Source organism: Vipera berus (assembly GCF_964194415.1).
Source record: "Vipera berus genome assembly, chromosome: 1".
Classification (NCBI taxonomy): Eukaryota; Metazoa; Chordata; class Lepidosauria; order Squamata; family Viperidae; genus Vipera; species Vipera berus.
Window position 1 is genome coordinate 343,938,827 of NC_138202.1, and position 20,646 is coordinate 343,959,472.

At 39.2% G+C, this 20,646-nt stretch overlaps 1 protein-coding gene across 1 annotated transcript in view; it reads right to left on the minus strand.

Annotated features, from left to right (window-relative positions):
* Window positions 1-20,646, minus strand: part of RABEP1 (rabaptin, RAB GTPase binding effector protein 1) — a 58,034-nt gene that overhangs the window by 12,567 nt on the left and 24,821 nt on the right. Inside the window, exons 2-8 of the mRNA XM_081345252.1 lie at window positions 19,147-19,272; window positions 15,777-15,980; window positions 14,216-14,376; window positions 8,569-8,688; window positions 5,489-5,624; window positions 3,557-3,735; window positions 894-1,025 (exon numbers count right to left, since the gene is read on the minus strand). Coding sequence (XP_081201378.1) covers window positions 894-1,025; window positions 3,557-3,735; window positions 5,489-5,624; window positions 8,569-8,688; window positions 14,216-14,376; window positions 15,777-15,980; window positions 19,147-19,272 — 1,058 coding nt within the window. The remainder of the gene's footprint in view (window positions 1-893; window positions 1,026-3,556; window positions 3,736-5,488; window positions 5,625-8,568; window positions 8,689-14,215; window positions 14,377-15,776; window positions 15,981-19,146; window positions 19,273-20,646) is intronic.

The window sequence follows — 20,646 nt, forward strand, 5'->3', positions numbered from 1 at the left end:
AAATACAATTTAGGTGCTGATAGTGACCTACAAAGCGCTATAGAGTTTAGCCTCAGGTACCATCAGGATTGATTCCTCCTAATAGAACCTGCCCATCCTGCTTGTAACTCATAAAAATAGCTTCTTTACTTTGAAAGTAAAGCTTAAGATAAATATTTTGAGGAAGCAAAAAAAAAATTCTCATTGGGAATTTATCGTGAAAGAACTGGAACATCTGTCTTCCATTTTAGGCTTATTTGGAACAGTTTCTCAAATACAAAGTTATCAAAGATCAGTGATTAATCTGTTTGTAAGAGAACAGAATCCCTTGCCAAAATCTTTTGCAAAGTCATGTAACAATCTCTCCCTTTTTTAAACCATACTTACGTCTCAAATTATTTCTGACTTGTACCTTGATTAAAAGCTAACTTCTGAAGCATGTTTTGTCATGGATCAACAATAAAATAAATTTCAAGTCAAGTTACATATTTGTAGGAGATGATAAGAAAACTCACACAATGGACCAATTGCCTCACAATAAATATTGTAATTTTAAACATTGTTGCAAGAAAAGAAGGAAGAATTTGCTTTCAGTTGCCAATTCCAGGGCTGGTATAGAACCAGCTCTTATAGATTACACTATTCAAAAGTCAAATGCATTCTCCCCCTGACTGTACCTTCAATCTCTGTCAAACTGTTCCATAAAAAATTCATTGAAGAGTGACTTTTGGAACTATTCACACAGTGTGCTTAACCTGGTTATTTAATTAGCCACACAATACACTGTCAGTTTGTACAATATACTGTGCAATAAACTGACTAAATGGGTTGATTCACGTAACACGCTAAGCAAAAAAAAAAAAAAGAAGAAACATTCCCAGTGAAGAGAGTGCTGTTAAAATAACTAAGTTTACCTCTTCACCAGGGAATGATGGAAGCGCTTCTTCATGAACTGTAGAACATATTACCGGTACATTTGATTCATCGTCAGTGCCTTTCTCCTTCTTTCCTTTCCTTTTATGAAGTCTTCTTTGCTCTTCGTCCTCCTAGAATAAAAGTTGAAAATCAAAGTAGTGTTTTTTTTTAATTTGCAAGACAGAAAATGCTCCCTCCCCTTTATCCCTACATACCAAAACTGCATCATTTCAAATTAATACAAATCATTCTTAAAAATCCAGACTACAACATCATTATCTTTTAGTATAATTGACATTTCAATATATCTAACTTATAAGTTGGCTTCCTGATGCAAAATATTGGATCTTAGTAATGCAAACATCAGAAGCCCAAACAAATTATGCAAATAGTACTACAAGTAGTCCTTGACTTACAACTATTCTTTAGCGACCATTTGAAGTTACAACAGCATGGAAAAAAGTAACTTGGATCTGATCCTTGCACTTTATAATCGTCACAGCATCTCCGTGGTTATGTCATCGGATTCTGGGCACTTGGCAACCGGCATATACAGTCATGGCCAAAATTGTTGGCATCCCAGAAATTTTTCCAGAAAATCAAGTATTTCTCACAGAAAAGTATTGCAGGAACACATGTTTTGCTATACACAGGTTTATTCCCTTTGTGTGTATTGGAACACAACAAAAAAGGGAGGAAAAAAAGCAAATTGGACATAATGTCAAACAAAACTCCAAAAATGGGCTGGACAAAATTCTTGGCACCCTTAACTTAATATTTGGTTGCACAGCCCTTGGGGAAAAAAAATGAAATCAGTCGCTTCCTGTAACCATCAATAAGCTTCTTACACCTCTCACCCGGAATTTTGGACCACTCTTCCTTTGCAAACTGCTCCAGGTCTCTCTTATTGGAAGGGCGCCTTTTCCCAACAGCAATTTTAAGATCTCTCCACAGGTGTTCAATGGGATTCAGATCTGGACTCATTGCTGGCCACTTCAGAACTCTCCAGCGCTTTCTTGCCATCCATTTCTGGGTGCTTTTTGACGTATGTTTGGGGTCATTGTCCTGCTGGAAGACCCAAGATCTCGGACACAAACCCAGCTTTCTGACACTGGGCTCTACAGTGCGACCCAAAATCCTTTGGTAATCCTCAGATTTCATGATGCCTTGCACACATTCAAGGCACCCAGTGCCAGAGGCAGCAAAACAACCCCAAAACATCATTGAACCTCCACCATATTTCACTGTAGGTACTGTGTTCTTTTCTTTGTAGGCCTCATTTCGTTTTCGGTAAACAGTAGAATGATGTGCTTTACCAAAAAGCTCTATCTTGGTCTCATCTGGCCACAAGACATTTTCCCAGAAGGATTTTGGCTTACTCAAGTACATTTTGGCAAACTGTAATCTTGCTTTTTTATGTCTCTGTGTCAGCAGTGGGGTCCTCCTGGGTCTCCTGCCATAGCGTTTCATTTCATTTAAATGTCGACGGATAGTTCGCGCTGACACTGATGCTCTCTGAGCCTGCAGGACAGCTTGCATTCCTTTGGAACTTGTTTGGGGCTGCTTATCCACCATCCGGACTATCCTGCGTTGCAACCTTTCATCAATTTTTCTCTTCCGTCCTTGACCAGGGAGATTCGCTACAGTGCCATGGGTTGCAAACTTCTTGATAATGTTCCGCACTGTGGACAAAGGCAAATCTAGATCTCTAGATGGACTTGTAACCTTGAGATTGTTGATATTTGTCCACAATTTTGGTTCTCAAGTCCTCAGACAGTTCTCTTCTCCTCTTTCCGTCGTCCATGCTTAGTGTGGCACACACAGACACACAATGCAAAGACTAAGTGAACTTCTCTCCTTTTTATCTGCTTTCAGGTGTGATTTTTATATTGCCCACACCTGTTACTTGCCCCAGGTGAGTTTAAAGGAGCATCACACGATTGAAACAATCTTATTTATCCACAATTTTGAAAGGGTGCCAATAATTTTGTCCAGCCCATTTTTGGAGTTTTGTTTGACATTATGTCCAATTTGCTTTTTTTCCTCCCTTTTTTGTTGTTTTCCAATACACACAAAGGGAATAAACCTGTGTATAGCAAAACATGTGTTCCTGCAACACTTTTCTGTGAGAAATACTTGATTTTCTGGAAAAATTTCTGGGGTGCCAACAATTTCAGCCATGACTGTATGTATGATGGTTGAAGGGTTCTGGAATCCTTTGATCTCTGTTTACAATCTTCTCAGCCAGCTTTCGACAAGCAAGGTCAATGGGGAGAAGCCAGGTTCATTTTACAATCACATGGTTCACTTCACGAGTGCAGTGATTCGCTTAACAACCATGTCAAAAAAGGTCATAAATCAGGTGCAACTCATTTAGCAACTGCCTTTTGTAGCAACAGAAATTCTGGTCTCAATTGTGGTTGTAAGTTGAAGACTATCTGCATAATTCACAATGCATATCCTTCTTCCGTTCATTCAGCATATGTACAACCAACCAACCTCACAAACATATCACAATCCATTTTAATCCCATCTAGATATTTGATATCATTAAGAATATGCCCCCCCCCAATATTACAGTACTAGAAACAAATGCTCCCTTACATCTTCCTCCAGTCTCCTTTGTTCAATCACAAGAAATCTCAATGCTGCATTAGCTAACCTGGTCTTTTTTCTTTAGTTCTTCAACTTGCCGTAGCTGTTCTGAGGTCAGCACCATCTCCATCCACTGCATGTCCCTCATCAATAAACGCTGTGACTCCAAGAACTGGTCATTGGCCTTCTGCCACGTGTGTTTGAGCTGATTATGCTGTTGCCTTTCTTGCTCTAGTAGATGGCATACTATATGAAAACAGACAATGAACTCCATTTTGAATAGTTGCAGTTACGTTTGCTCACAAAGTTAAAATGCAATAATATTTTGTACAGATCTAGGAACATACTGAGCACTAACATACACAATAATTTGAAGCAAAGTAAGCATACTGTTCAAGTAGCCCTCATTAATAATTTAATGTCATAATTTACTGCTGTTATAGAAAGCAATCACAAAATGCAGACAATTAAAAAAAGAATCTTAAAAGCCAAATGAGTACAACAGAAACTATATAGCTAAAAACAACAGCAAGAAAATTGGTAATAAATTTATTTTATATTTATATATTAATATATATATATTAATATAAATATATTTAATAAACATAAGGAACAATACAACATTTTCAACCACACATTCAATGTTTTTATCCTAACTAAAATAGAAATAAAATGCAGCAAAAGGAATCTTTAAATTTTCTTCATGACTCAAGAGAATAACAGAGTTGGAAGGGACCTTCAATCTAGTCCAACCCCTGCTGAAGTAGGAATCATGAAATCATTTCAGACAATTGGTTGTCCAATCTCTTCTTAAAATCCTCCAGTGATGGAACATCTGAAGGCAAGCTGTTCCATTGGTTAATTGTTCTGTCAGTAAATTTCTCCTTATTTCTAGGTTAGTTCTCTCCTTGATTAGTTTCCATCCATTATTTCTTGTCTGGCTGAACCCCCTCTCCTTTGTGGCAGTGCCTCAAATATTGGAACAATGATATCACATCACCCCTGTTTCTTCTTTTCTTTAGACTAGACATACCCAGTTCCTGCAACTGTTTTTCATTATGTTTTAGCCTCCAAGCCCCTAGTCATCTTTGTTGCTCTTCTCTGCACTCTTTCTAGAGTCTCAACATCATTTTTATATTGTGGCAACCACAACTGGATGCAATATTCCAACTGTGATCTTACCAAGACATTATAAAGTAGTACTAACACTTCACATGATCTTGATTCTATCCCTCTGTTAATGCAGCCTTGGACTGTGTTGGCTTTTTTGGTGGCTGCAGCACACTGCTGGCTCATATTTAAGTGATTGTCCACTAGGACTAGCAGTTACTACTATAAAGTCAGGTACCACCTATTCTATACCTGTGCATTTAGCTTTTCTTGCCTAAGAGTGAAATTGTATAAAAAAGCATTTTTAATAATAATATTGTAAAATCATAATACAGGCAAATCAGATCTGAGCCTCAGAAGGTTACTCATAGGTAAGAAACAGTGTCCCAATTTTATTCTGTCTGTTCTCAGTACTCAAGAACACATGAAGAACTGAATTTACTACTTGATATTGCTCACGTAAGCTTACCCTATTTCAACAACACTGCTTCTTTATAGCTCTTTATTGAGTTAATATTCTTTATAATTTCATTCTGCAGAAAACCATTTGTTCAGATGTCAAATAGAGTAAAAGGAAAGTCAAAAAAGAGAACACTCCACAAATTACAAGATAAATAGTTCCCTTAATATGCATCACATATTAAAAAATAAAATTTTAACGTTATATACATACTAATTGTAAATCAAAGACTAGATTCTGGATGGTATGAAGCTTACTGCCTTCCTTGGATTGTGGGCTCTAAGAGTTATTTTTCCAATATGAGATGACATTACACTGTATTTAGAAGTGCATTACATACAGCTTAGCTTGAGCGTGTATTGCATGTTCTAAATCTATATTACCGGTAAATTATTTTCATATTTTTAGCCCAGAGAAAAAAATCCATACCTTCATGAAGTTCTTTCCGTAATTTTTCTGCATCTTCTTGCAGAACTGACTTTTGAGTATTCAAAACGGCCACATACATTTCTAGATCTGTCCTACAGGATTTCTCAGCTTCCAAGTAGTGATTCAGTTCTTTAACCTGAAAAACATACAGTGAGGCAAAAGTTAATGGTTAGCACAAATATTTATCAAGTATATTTTTAAGCATGTTAGAAAAAATTGTCATTCAGGAACTGTGATACTGATATATGTAACAACATACCTAGGTCTTGTATATTACCCACATTGTAGCTTTACAGTGGTGCTTAAATGTTTGTGAACCCTTTTGAATTTTCAATATTTCTGTATAAATACAGTATGTCCTAAAACACGACCTGTTCTGCACACAGGTCCTTAAACTAGATAAAGAGTACCCAATGAAATAATTGTCAAAAATTTTATACTTGTTCATTGATTTTTTGAGGAAAATGATCCAAAAATATGACATTTGCAGTTCTCCTTATTGCTTATTAGATTGGAAAACGATCAGCATATTTCAAAACTAGAGGAAGAAACATTAATAATTTATACTACAGTGTCACTTCAATGATAGCTGAAAAATCAAATTATCTGTAAACTCTATTAACAACATATCAAGAAGCAAAGTGAAAAAAATGGAACTGAGATTAAATATGAAACCAGAAATAATGATAACCGGTACAGCAATCAGCCTTAGAATTGACAAGGAAGATAGCAAAGATAGTATCTGTATTTTGGGATCAACTGTGAACAGTAAAGAAATCAGCAATCAAGAAATATACCGGAGATTAGCATTTCGTAATGTAATATTGAAGGCCTTGACAAAAATATTCCTTGACATGTCAATACCTACAAAGTTCAGAATTATGCAGGCAATTGTTTTCCCTGTAACAGTCTATGGAAGTGAATGCTAGATTTTGAAAATCACCAAAAGAGTACACTTTCAAACTTGAAGACTCCTGGGAATACTACGGATAGCAGGGAAGACAAACAAATAGATCACCGAACAATCCAAGTTGTTACTTGAAGCACAAATGAGCAGGCTGAAATTATATTTTGGACACACAATGTAAAGAGAAGCTCTTTTGAGAAATATATGATGCTAGGAAAGAGAAGAAGAAAACCAGCAGTAAGATGGATGAACTTGAATATAGTGGTGACAGGTGCTATATTGGACATCCTGAAGGGCTTGGTTGGGACAGATCATTCTACACTAGTAAAGGTAAAGGTTCCCCCGCACATGCGTGCTAGTCGTTTCCGACTCTAGGGGCCGGTGCTCATCTCCGTTTCAAAGCTGAAGAGCCAGCGCTTGTCCAAGGACGTCTCCGTGGTCATGTGGCCGGCATGACTAGACACCAAAGGCGCACGGAACGCTGTTACCTTCTCACCGTAGTGGTCCCTATTTTTCTACTTGCATTTTTACGTGCTTTTGAACTGCTAGGTTGGCAGAAGCTGGGACGAGTAACAGGCGCTCACTCTGTTACGTGGCACTCGGGATTCGACCCGCCAAACTGCCGATCATCTGATCAACAAGCTCAGCGTCCTAACCCACTGAGCCACCGCGTCCCCATTCTACACTAATGATCACTAATATGTGATGGCACATAATGAATCAATAGAAGTTGGTGTTTTACTTTATTACTTGTTTTCCTATTTTTAAAAGTAAAAATATTGCTTCCTTTAAGGATTTTAGCCCATACATCAGCCTCTAACATGCCTATAACAAATTATATAAAGACATTATATATGTGTATAATAATGTGTCATTAAGAGAGGATTTTAAGATGACAGCTGTTTGCTTCATAATATCTTCTGCTTCAGTTTCATAGGTTAATAGCAGGCAAAGGACTGTGAGGAGGATCATCTCCAACACAGTATTTGTGGAAAGGTCAACTCTACAGTTAGAAAGATGCTGCTGCTTCCTTATCTTTTAATATTCACTTGCTAGACAAGATCTTCTGTAATCCTCTGTTGAAAGCAAATATTACAAGTTATTAAGAAAAAAAGGAATGATGTATCTGGGATATCTTGAATGTTAAACAGCAGAACTGCTATTAGTTTATTAGGAAGAGGGTATTATAAGAAATAAAACCTATTACAAACTACCACTTAAATGCATCTAATCAAGGAGAGAAGCAAACTGGAATTAAGGAGAAACTTATTAACAGTGAGGACTATTAACCAGTGAAACAGCTTGCCCCCAGAAGTTGTGGGTGCTTCATCACTGGAGGTTTTTAAGAAGAGACTGGACAATCACTTGTCTAAAATGGTATAGGGTCCCCTGCTTGAACAGGGGGTTGGACTAGAAGACCTCCAAGGTCCCTTCCAGCTCTATTCTGATTAATCAATTAAATTTTCAATGAGTTTTAACGCTTACTAGTAAACCTCTGTTTTCTTAGTAAATTCAAAATGTATTCAGCAAGATGCAGATGAAGCAAAGCTACAGGTCTGACTTTTGAAGAAAGCGATGATGCCATGGCATAGAAAGAGCCGAAACAGAGGACACAGAGATAACTATATTTTTAAATCTGTTTGCAATGCTTAGTGAGTTGGACAATAGAAATCTCCTATAGCAATGATGGTGAACCTTTTAGAGACCGAGTGCCCAAACTGCAACCCAAAACCCACTTATGTATCGTCGGGTGCCGGGTGGGCGTGGCCCATTGGGTGGGCGTGGGCGCAGTGGTAATGGCAAACTGGGTGGGACTAAAAAGTTCAATCAATCCATTCCAACTTTGCGAGATCTGTTTTTTCCCCGCAAGAAGTTGAAATTAATTGATTGAACTTTTTTTTTTTGCACACGGCGGTGGAGGCCTAAAGCGAAAAGGTTTTATAAAACCCAGTTGAAGGCCTAGGACTGGGGCAATGGCGCACAGAGAAGGCTCTGTGTGCCACCTGTGCCACGTGTGCCATAGGTTCGCCACCACGGTCCTATAGTGTCATGTTCCCTGTCCCAAAGAACAAGAAAAACGGCATGCTGCAAAGTAAACAATGTGTACTGTTGATAGATGGGTAATTATTGTACTCTTCCTCAGCAATTATTGTTAGTATTTTGTTTTCCTCACCTCTGAAGCTTCCAGCTCTTTTATTCTTTCTTCAGCCTCAGTCAGTTTATCCTTTAAAGTTGCAATCTCCTTCTCCATGGGCATCACAACCGAACGAAGTTTTTCTGCATCTTCTTGAGCCTGAAATCAACATTAAAGGATACAATAAATCCAGCTGTGACCTGATTTTAGTCATCAGTCTATTGACTGAAAGCTAATAGACTTTCAATATCAGTTTTAGGCAACAGATTTCTTTTGTGCTGAATGTATAAAAGACACGCCACTCCGTTGACAATTTCAAAGCCACCTGGGTTCAATGAAGACCATTGTGAATCAAAATGTCTCTGGCCATCAGACTAGAAATTTCTATTTTCAACTGAAATCTTGTAAAAATTCCTAAGAAGATAACAGAATGTTTTTGGCCATTTCTAATCAAAATTTAATTTTAAATAATTGGGGATATCAGTGGATACCATCTGGGGATTGTTGTTGTTGATTATAATTAAATTTGTATGCCATCTGACTTCTCAGTGACTCTGGGAAGCTCACAACAGTCAAAAGAAGTTGCAATATTTTAAGATAAAATCTTTACTATTGACAAACAGGCTTTTGGGAGTAATATATTTAATTTTTTCTATATATTAACTTTTTAAACTTTGAGGCACTATCTTATGGTAATTCCCCACCTTCTTCCATGCCCAGTTTCATTTGGTTTTGGTAAGAGAGCCTTAGGCTCCTGCAATATGGGGTGCCCTCAGGTTCAAGCCTTTTTTCTCCACTCATTTTTAACATTAGTTGTCTGGATACACCCAAGCTACTAGAGGACAAAAATAGTAGGGGAGGACATTCGTCAACATGGGGTCCAGTATCATCAGTATGATGATGATACCCTAGCACAGGGCTTTTCAACCTTTTCACCCATTGTACCATTTTCACGATATGGTAATATCCAAGTACCACCAGTCACCTAGCAAGATGTACTCCTCGACTTACAACAGTTCGCTTAGTGACTGTTCAAAGTTACAATGGCACTGAAAAAAGTGCCCCCCAAGCCACAGCCGAGCAAGACACCTGCCTGCCCGCCCGGCAGCACTCTTCCTCCTGTCCAAGGTTTCCATTGTTGTGAGCATTTCTGTTGAGGATTGGCAGCGGGGGTGGGGTGGGGGTGTGTTTGGTTTTTATTTCCCCCCCCCCTCTGCTGGGTGGTTGCAGCAGGTTTTGGCCATTTCACATGACCCTGGAACACTGTCATAAATATGAACCACAAGACCCTGGAGATGCTGCAACATTCCAGCTGATCGGCGCTTCTTCTGGAGCTCCAGCTGGAGCCTGGTGCTGATCCTGGCGCTTCCGCTGAGCCCTGACAGTCCTGCAGCTCCAGTCGTCTCTCGCTCAGGCTTGTGCGGTGCTGCCACCGGTTCAGCTCATTCCCCTCCCCCGCTATCACTTTTCTAGGATGGTCGCGTACCACCTGCCAGGTGCCAGTGTACCATAGGTGGTACCCGTACCACTGGTTGAAAAGCCCTGCCCTAGCACACATCTCCACACTCTTAGTCCCTTCCTCCTAATATCTTATGGAAGCTAGCTCCTCTTCATGCTTTTTCTGTGGCAGCCCATACCCTATAGAACACTCTTCTCCCTGAAATTCAGCAGGTCTGTACATTCCTAGCCTTTCGTAAAGCTCTGAAGCCTTGGCTTTCCTCCCAAGCGCTGGGATAAGATGAGTGCCAGGTTTTGTATTTGTGTCTAATTTTTATAGTTTTAATGCAGCTTTTATGCCATGGGTGTCAAACTCAATTGCGTCACGTGACACATTTTTTTGTCTTTGTGGAGCTGGGGTGGGCGTGGCCGACACATGAGGCATCCGGCCTGCAGGCCACCAGTTTGACACCCCTGTTTTATGCTGTTTTAATTTTTGAATGAGTGCTACTCAGACAAGCAATAGTCTTCTGATTCAGCCACTATTTACAAGTATGTGTGACATGTCAGTAATATAACTATGCAGAGAAGCCCAAACTGTACAACTGTACAACATACATGTGCATACAGAAGAAAATCCCAATATTTTATTGCTTTCTAAGTAGATGATGTATTGCAGCAAATTGCTTCTCGCTTCCTAAAAGACTCAACCAATACTATTATTAACCTAAACACAAAATATCTTGCCCCATCCATAAACAAAACAAGTTTTAGCAGAAACACAGAATTATGGTTTATACACTACAAATTTCAAAGACAAGTTTACAGATCCTGTGAATGTATGTCACTAAATCTTTAAATGCTTATGCATTTGCTTTACTATAAAGAAATAAGGCAATTAGGGTAGCATAGAAACAAAGGGTATAATGATACAAAAAAGAAAAAAACAAGGACAAAAAAAGAATTTTTTTAACACATACATAAAGCTTATCTATCCACCAAATTAAGAATTATCTATCCATCCAGCCAGCCAGCGAGCCAGCCAGCCAGCCTTTATGTCTGTCCATCTTTATAAATGACTCTGCTGAAAGACAATGCAAAGGCTTCCCTAGCCACAGATGCCATCTATAGTTCCAACCTTTCTGCAAGGAGTGTAATGCCAGAGAAGTGAAGACTCACCAGACAGGAAGTGATCTGACCACGACAGGGGAGAAAACAATATCCCTAAATCCAGAACACCATGTCCCTACTGTGGCAGAAAACAAAGTTCTAAAACTTTTACAAATTTTCTGCCACAAGTTAAATTTGCTTACATCAGACCATGTTCCAGTGATTAGGTAAAGGTAAAGGTTCCCCCGCACATGCGTGCTAGTCGTTTCCGACTCTAGGGGCCGGTGCTCATCTCCGTTTCAAAGCCGAAGAGCTAGCGCTTGTCCGAGGACGTCTCCGTGGTCATGTGGCTGGCATGACTAGACGCCAAAGGCGCACGGAACACTGTTACCTTCCCACCGTAGTGGTCCCTATTTTTCTACTTGCATTTTTACGTGCTTTCAAACTGCTAGGTTGGCAGAAGCTGGGACGAGTAACAGGCGCTCACTCTGCTACGCGGCCCTCGGGATTCGACCCGCCAAACTGCCGACCTTCTGATCGACAAGCTCAGCGTCCTAACCCACTACCTTCAAATTAGAAGAGATAGTTTCACTTACTTACAATTGATATTTTGATATAATACTATATAATGAAGCAACAAAACAAGAGTAACTTTGAGAAACCCTTTTCAAGAAAATCATACAAATCAAATATCAGTAAGAACAAGAGGGGACGCTACAAAGGCAGTATTAAAAAGAGAATGTATAAACCAGATGAGTATTGTACTGGCAAATAAACTGGAAAAAAACTAAGAAGAAAAATATGTAAGCGCAATTAAAAATGATCAAAATTAAAGGTATAAGTGAACAATTCAAATTTTTCAGCAGTTATATTTCTCAAATAATCCTTCATCAATAAAAATCAATCAATATTTAAATAAATTAACATTCACAGAATTGGCTCCCAAAGATATATAATTTATGGAATTTTCTTTTCTCTTTCAGAAATCAATGAAGTCTTGAATACTATTCCAAATGGAAAGTCTCATGGCCTTGACGGATTGTCAGGGAAATTTTGTACCTGAATTTCTATTTTTATGCAATACTTTGCATTAAGGGGAACCTTTACCAGAATCTTAGAAACAAGTCTCTAAGGTAATGTTGAATCAAATAAAAATCTCTGGGATTTGGCATTTTATAAGCCCATCTCACTTCTCAATATGAATTATAAACTGTACACTAAACTGTTAGCCAACCAATTAAAAGTGATTATGTGAAATTATTCTTATGGATCGATCTGGCTTTATTCCAAAGTGTAATATATCTACCCCATTAGGAAACTATTAAATATTATACCAATTGGCATAATAAATCAATCTTCATTAACCATATGTTCTTTAGATGTATTTAAAACTTTCAGTCTGTGGAAGTACAATTTTTAAAATAAACTTTAGTTTAAATTTGGCTGGTTTCTATAAGTTGATCAAACATATTTATGGACCAGCTAATGCCCAGATATGTCTTAACAGCTATGATTCATGACTTTAAGAGGTACCAAGCAGAATTGTCTTTCACCACCAACAGCACTTAGATCCTATAATCAGATTAAAGGGATAAAAATGGGAGATAAGACACATCTTTTAAATCTATTTGCAGATGAGATGATCTTAACTCTTTCAAATGCTTTTCATTTAGCTAGCAACATTAAGAAGGAATTAAGAGGTCTTTGTAGAGGTATAAGGACCATCAGCTAATTTTCACTAATCACATTTGATGTTTATTTGTAAATCCCAAAAAACTCAAAAGGAAATTTCCACACTTTTAGGGATTCCAATAGTATTTTGTTGTTAGTTGCGAAGTCGTGTCCGACCCATCGCGACCCTATGGACAATGTTCCTCCAGGCCTTCCTGTCCTCTACCATCTTCTGGAGTCCAGTTAAGCTCACGCCTACTGCTTCAGTGACTCCATCCAGCCACCTCATTCTCTGTCGTCCCCTTCTTCTATTGCCCTCAATCTTTCCCAGCATTAGGCTCTTCTCCAGTGAGTCCTTCCTCCTCATTAGGTGGCCAAAGTATTTGAGTTTTAGCTTCAGGATCTGGCCTTCTAAAGAGCAGTCAGGGTTGATCTCCTCTAGGACTGACCGGTTTGATCGCCTTGCAGTCCAAGGGACTCGCAGGAGTCTTCTCCAGCACCAGAGTTCAAAGGCCTCAATTCTTTTGCGCTCAGCCTTTCTTATGGTCCAACTTTCACTGCCATACATTGCAACTGGGAAGACCATAGCCTTGACTATACGCACTTTTGTTGACAGGGTGATGTCTCTGCTTTTTAGTGTGCTGTCTAGATTTGCCATGGCTTTCCTCCCTAGGAGCAAGCGTCTTTTAATTTCTTGACTACAGTCCCCATCTGCAGTGATCTTGGAGCCCAGGAAAATAAAATCTGTCACTACCTCCATTTCTTCCCCATCTATTTGCCAGGAATTAAGAGGGCCGGATGCCATGATCTTAGTTTTCTTAATGTTTAGTTTCAACCCAACTTTTGCACTCTCCTTCTTCACTCGCAACAAGAGACTCTTCAGTTCCTCTTCACTTTCTGCCATTAGAGTGGTATCATCTGCATATCTTAGGTTGTTGATATTTCTTCCAGCAATCTTAATTCCAACTTTTGATTCATCCAATAGTATATAAATCTTTAAAATATTTAGGTATCACTATTACTAAAGTATTATTAAAATTTTACAAATAATTATATATCAATAAGGAAGAAATTAAACAAAGAAAGGAACTTTAAAACTGGGCTTTAAAACATTTCAATATTTTGGGACGAATTTCAATGATAAAAATTTAAAATTATTCCATGGCATAACTTTTTATTTCAATGCTTCCCAGTGGTATTTTCAGACCAGCCTTTAAGACATTGGCAAAACAATTAAACAAACAAACAAATAAAATATGCACAAAAAGTGAGACTAAATAAAAGGGGTTTTTATACAGAGTTCAAAGCTTAGAAACACTAAGGGTGGGACCAGCCCAATTTGTTATTCTACTATCAAGCAGCAAAATTAAAGAATATGGTTCCATTTTATCGAATGCGGGCTGGAGAATTCTGAGAGTTGAAGCCCACCCAGTTGCCAAGGTTGGGAAACTGCTCTATCCTGACTAACCTTCTTCATTTCATTCTCCAAGTTTTCTTCTTCTTGACCTTCTGAAAGTCGCCTTCTCAGCTCTGCTATTTCCCGTTCGACATTCTCTCGATACTGATTCCACTGAGCTCGCTCTTGTTCCAGACTGTGATGATACTGGCCTTCATATTCACGGACAGTTTCTGAATAACAATTACAACAAATCATCTTTGCTGACAATCTTATTACAAAACCACCAGAAGTCCCAGAGTGAGACTCTTAAGCATACTATTTGGCATACACCTAAAATGCACCAATCCAACAAGTCGGGGGTTGGTCTAATACATTTACTAGAATAAAATCTTCTAGAACAGGAAACGGCACCTTCACTAAATTTGTACAGCTTATGATTAAACATCCAAGTCTGGAGTATATTTTCCAAGTAAATATAGAAAATGTAGATGCTGTAGTTACACTTAAAAGATTCAAACCATACTCTATGTTCTAGTGGCAGTGACAGAAATGACTCTGTAAACTTTTCTACACTGGAGAATGTTCCAGATATTAATGGTAAATGCAAAATGGTTACAAAAATGCCACAATACCTCATGCAGTTATCAATTTTTTAAAAAAAAACATATTTAAAATTGCACGTCTGAAACTGAAATAGAAAATCTGTGCAGAATACAAGTCATAACTACAATTGCCACTACACATTCTTCTGTAAACATTCTTCTGTAAACATTAAGTTGTCAGTAAGAACTGTTCTAGCCTATTCTTCTTATTAATATGGTTGCTTTTCATACACATCTGCTTCAGATAATTGGAGGGCAGGACAAGAAACAATGGTTGGAAACTGGCCAAAGAGAGAAGCAAACTGGAATTAAGGAGAAACTTCCTGACAGTGAGGACAATTAACCAGTGAAACAGCTTGCCTTCAGAAATCGTGGGCACTGGATGTCTTTAAGAAGAGACTAGACCAGGGGTAGGCAACCTCGGCTCTTTTATGACTCATGGACTTCAACTCCCAGAATTCCTGACCCAGCCAAGCTGGCTCAGGAATTCTGGGAGTTGAAGTCCATGAGTCATAAAAGAGCCGAGGTTGCCTACCCCTGGACTAGACAGTCACTTGTCTGAAATGGTATAGGTTCTCCTGCTTGAGCAGGGGGCTGGACTAGAAGACCCCCCCCCCAAGGTCCTTTCCAGCTCTATTTTATTCTCTAATTAAATTTATTTACTTTTTAAGTATATATCCTTTTTTAAAAATAGAAAGATTTTATTACCAGCAGTCATAATTTTTATGACGAGCCGATTTATTTTTGGAGGTCTGTCTGAACCAACTTTTAACACAAGCAGGGTGGGTATTTTTAAATTGGAACAAAAATGTGAATCCACAAAATTAAAGAAACCACAGATGATGCCAAACAATGACCTCATATATCAAATCATTCTTCTGAGTCAATTTAGTGCAGTTTCCTTTCCACAAGAGCTAACTGAAGTAGGCAGTTTCTCTGTATAGAGGTTTGGACTAGCAAGCTATGTATCGGAGATATTAGTAAGTATGAAACTGGCCTATCGATCGATCCATTTTTGTTAGTCCTACCTTTCATTATAGCCTGCAGAGAGACAACTTCTTCCTGCCATTGCTTCTTTACGTCATCAATAGCTTCCTGTTTAGTATTTTCAGACACTGTAGCAATGGCTTTGATGTTCTCCATTTCAGCCTGTGCTTCCATGAGTTGCTTTTGTAATTTCTCCAGATCATCATGTGCTGCCTGCAATTCTGCATTTTGCCTCTTCAGATCCTCTTTAAAAACAATAGGGAATAATTATATAAATATTTATTTATTTTAGAGATTTCTGGTGCAAAGGGGAGAAACTTCCACTTACTGCTAACATTCAATTAGCTGTACTGTATAAATTCTACACCCAGTTTACTATTACAGCTTTATGTCTCATTCTCAGTTCCCCTTCCAACTCTATGCTAAGCTTGAAATACTGAAATCCATACTGTTGTTTTAAAACTGCTTTTTATTATGGAATCATACTTCCTAGTGTCAGAAAGCGGACCTTATATACTCACCATGTATTTGTCATCTTAGGATGTTTAATGTTTTTAATTTTTTAATGTTTTTAATCTTCTTGAGCAGACCCAAGTCTTCTCAAGAAGTCTGCTCAGGTTTGCAGGGAGAAGCTGCCCTACCTTTTCAGATTGGATTGTCCTAGAAATAACCTACCTTAACCATATACCAAGCTATAGTTAGAGACTTCTACACACTCGGATGAACACTGTTCACAATTAAAAACAATTTTAAAAAAACCTTGCGGCCTCCTTAATATCAGAAAAATGCCCTCTTTTTGTGCTTTGTGACATCAAATTTTGAAAGCCTTTTATCTTATTTTGTATGTTCTGTTCTTGAAAGTTCATCCAGATGGTATTATTCATAACCTCTGATAGGTAACCCAATTTGATCAACTATTTGTCTTCTAGTATCCAGATTGCTTCCTGGAATAGCAGTGGCGTAGTGTGGGTTGTCAGCACCCGGGGCAAGCACCCGGCCGCTGCACTGTCCCTCCCCCAGATAGTCCCTCGCTCTCTCTCCGCACTGCACCGCACGCCTGGCACCCCCCCTCCACAGTGGGCGGCGACCCGGCGGCTCGGATCGGATTCGCACAGCCAGCACTGCAGTGAGAGAGAGTGAGCCAGGCAGGGGCAGAGAGCTGCGAGTGCGAGCGCCCCCCCCCAGATGTTGCACCCGGTGCAGCCGGCCCCCCCTGCACCCCCCACGCTACGCCACTGTGGAATAGCTCCAAATAAGGATAAAGAACAGACTCTGGAGAAGCTTTGGACGGTTACAAAGCTCATGTGCCAATGGATTAATAAGAACCAACACAATCTGCCTACTTTAACCAATGGATGAGGGCTGCTGAGGCCTTCCTCATATTCTGGATGATTTTGGAAATCAGAGAAACTGTCAATGTAACTAAATACACTATTATGGAAGTTTTAAAAATGTGCCACCGCTCAAGTGCCACTTTTCACTTTTTTCTATAAAGCCCTATGGCCTATGACCTTCCCATTATTCTTTGCCAGGAGAAACAAGGAAGACATGAAACAGAAAGTAGGGGGGGGGGGAAATATAAAGGAATATTTCTTCTGAAGGTAAGGGGACTGAAAAACAAAAAGATCTGAACATCTACGGAGATTCTCAACCATCCAGGTTATAGTTGTCCCAAAAGTGTTTTTCAAAAGACAACTAGACTTCCTTGGAGTTTTTCTTCCTTGAAAATATTTCGCTTCTCATCCAGTTCTGACTGAATGGCGGGGAATAGAAAGATTTCTGTTCTTTGAATTGAACCGACCTTCAGAGTGCTAACAACCAGACGGCTGCAAAGAATAGAAATCTTTCCATTCCCCACCATTCAATCAGAACTGAAGAAGGTTCTTGGATGAGAAGCAAGGCATTTTCAAGCAGAAAATAGTAATAAGAAAGTCCAGCTGCCTTTTGAAAAAGCACCTTTGGGGAAAAGATCTGAAAAACACCAGTGTGGGAGGACATGCAATGCAGCTCCTTCAGAAAAGCAACAAAGGGGCTTTCTTGCACATTTAGGAAGAGGCGCCATTTCAAAATTGAAAAGTGTCTTCTGTGAATTTTTACAAATGTTGTTCTCTATTTCCTTCGTTACCTAAAAGTTCCATCAATCCCAAAAGCTAATGGTATAAGCATTTATTTTATTTCCTACATATTAGGGGGTCATACTAAGGGGCGCAGTGGCTCAGTGGGTTAGGATGCTGAGCTTGTCAATCAAATGGTTGGCAGTTTGGCGGGTCGAATCCCGAGTGCCACGTAGCAGAGTGAGCGCCTGTTACTCGTCCCAGCTTCTGCCAACCTAGCAGTTCGAAAGCACATAAAAATGCAAGTAGAAAAATAGGGACCACTATGGTGGGAAGGTAACAGCGTTCTGTGTGCCTTTGGTGTCTAGTCATGCCGGCCACATGACCACGGAGACGTCCTCGGAGAAGCGCTGGCTCTTCGGCTTTGAAACGGAGATGAGCACCGGCCCCTAGAGTCGGAAACGACTAGCATGCATGTGCGGGGGAACCTTTACCTTTACCTTAGGGGGTGATATTGTAATATAATTTGGAGAATCCTGAACATACCAAACATCAGAATAGTTATCATGACTGCTCAGATTTGTTTATAAACTCACATTATGAATCCAAGTTATTAATCAGTCTCCCAGGCCTGGTAAAGACCTATTTAATGCTATGGCCCAGAGCTTCCAATTCTTTCTCCACTAATTTCATGAGTTTGTTTAATGCCAAAATCTGTAAAATCTAAGCTGGCCTAATACCTTTAAAAAAAATTCTCATGACTTGCAAGGGCATTCTTTGTTTCTTCTCAAGGGCTGTGATAATTCAGCTACCACAAAACCAATAAAGACATTCCTTATTAGTCAAGACACTTCTACTCAAACAAAATAGGATGGGAGTAGAGGCTCGCTGCAAATTCTTCAAGATAATACCCACTATTTCAAATCAGTCTTGTGTTCATTAAGGTTATACAGAAAGAAGAAGCTGCAGCTGGTCATAAATGCTTAGTGCTAAGTGCCCAGAGTGCAATCACACAACCACAGAGGGTGTTGGAACAGCCAGAACTTTGAGATCTGGTCATAATCACCATTTGTTCAGGACTGCTGTAACTTCAAACAGTCACTGAAAAACTGGTCATAAGTCAAGGACTAACTATTCCATTCTAAATTATTTGCTATGCTTTTTCAACTCATTTTGAAGCCTAAGATTTGTGAAGGGTCTTTATGTCTTATGAGACAGAGAATAATGCTTTTCTGTGTGGGAAAGATCCTTACATACATTTTCTCAAACAGTACATTCCCTCAAAAAATAATAATTACCTAGCCATCTTAGTGAAGAGTTAGCATTTTTACATCTACTTAGAATAATTAAACATTACCTTCTTTAGCCAGATACAGTTCTTTAAACTTGGCTCTCTTTTGATTAAATTCTTGCTCGAGATGCTGTTTTGTACGTAGAAATTCAGCATTGACTTTCTCTAGTTCAGCTACTCGTTGAAGAAGAGCTAAAAATGAATCAAAGAAAAAGCAATGATCATGACAATAAAAATACTGTATATTTCTTTGAAAAAAAATTATTACATACAATATTGTTGCACAGCAACAAATTAGCGAACACCTAGAGGCAAACAAAGTCATTACCAAAAGCCAACATAGGTTTGTCAAAAACAGATCAGGACAGACAAATCTTATTGCATTCTTTGACCAGGTGACAAAATTAGTAGACCAGAGGAATGTTGTGGATATAATTTACTTGGACTTCAGTAAGGCATTTGATAAAGTAGACCATAGCCTACTACTTGATAAGATAGAAAAATGTGGGTTAGACAGCATCATCACCAGATACATTTGTAGCAGGCTGCCTGGCCGTACTCAGCACGTGGTCCTCAATGGAACTGCATCTACATGGAGGGAAATGTGTAGTGGGGTGCCCCAGGGCTGTTCTGGACCCAGTGCTCTTCAACATCTTCATCAATGATTTGGATGAGGGGATAGATGGGGAACTCATCAAAATTGCAGATGACACCAAGCTGGCAGGAATAGCCAATACTCCAGAAGATAGGCTTAAGATACAGGAGGATCTGGACAGACTCGAACACGGGGTGCTATCTAACAAAATGAAATTCAATGGTGAAAAAAGTAAGGTTCTACATTTAGGCAAGAAAAACCAAATGCACAGGTATAGTATAGGTGGTACCTTGCTCAATAGTAATAATTGTGAGAGGGAGGGATCTCTGAGTCTTAGTTGACAATCACTTAAATATAAGCCAAGCAGTGTGCTGCAGCTGCTAAAAAAGCCAACACAGTGCTAGGCTGCATTAACAGAGGGATAGAATCAAGATCATGTGAAGTGTTAATACCACTTTACAATGCCTTGGTAAGGCCACACTTGGAATACTGCATCCAGTTTTGGTCACCACTATGGAAAAAAGATGTTGAGACCCTAGAAACAGTACAGAGAAGAGCAACAAAGATGATTAGGGGACTGGAGGCTAAAACATATAGGGAACAGTTGCTGGAATTGGGTATGTGTAGTTTAATGAAGAGAAGGACGAGGGGGGACATGATAGCAGTGTTCCAATATCTCAGGGGCTGCCACAAAGAAGAGGGAGTCAAGCTATTCTCCAAAGCGCCCAAAGGCAGGACAAGAAGCAACAGATGGAAACTAACCAAAGAGAGAAGCAACCTAGAACTAAGGAGAAACTTCCTGACAGTTAGAACAATTAACCAGTGGAATAACCTGCCTCCAGAAGTGGTGAATGCTCAAACACTGGAAGTATTTAAGAAGAGACTGGACAGCCATTTGTCCGAAATGGTATAGGGTTTCCTACCTGAGCAGGAGGTTGGACTAGATGACCTCCACGGTCCCTTCCAACTTT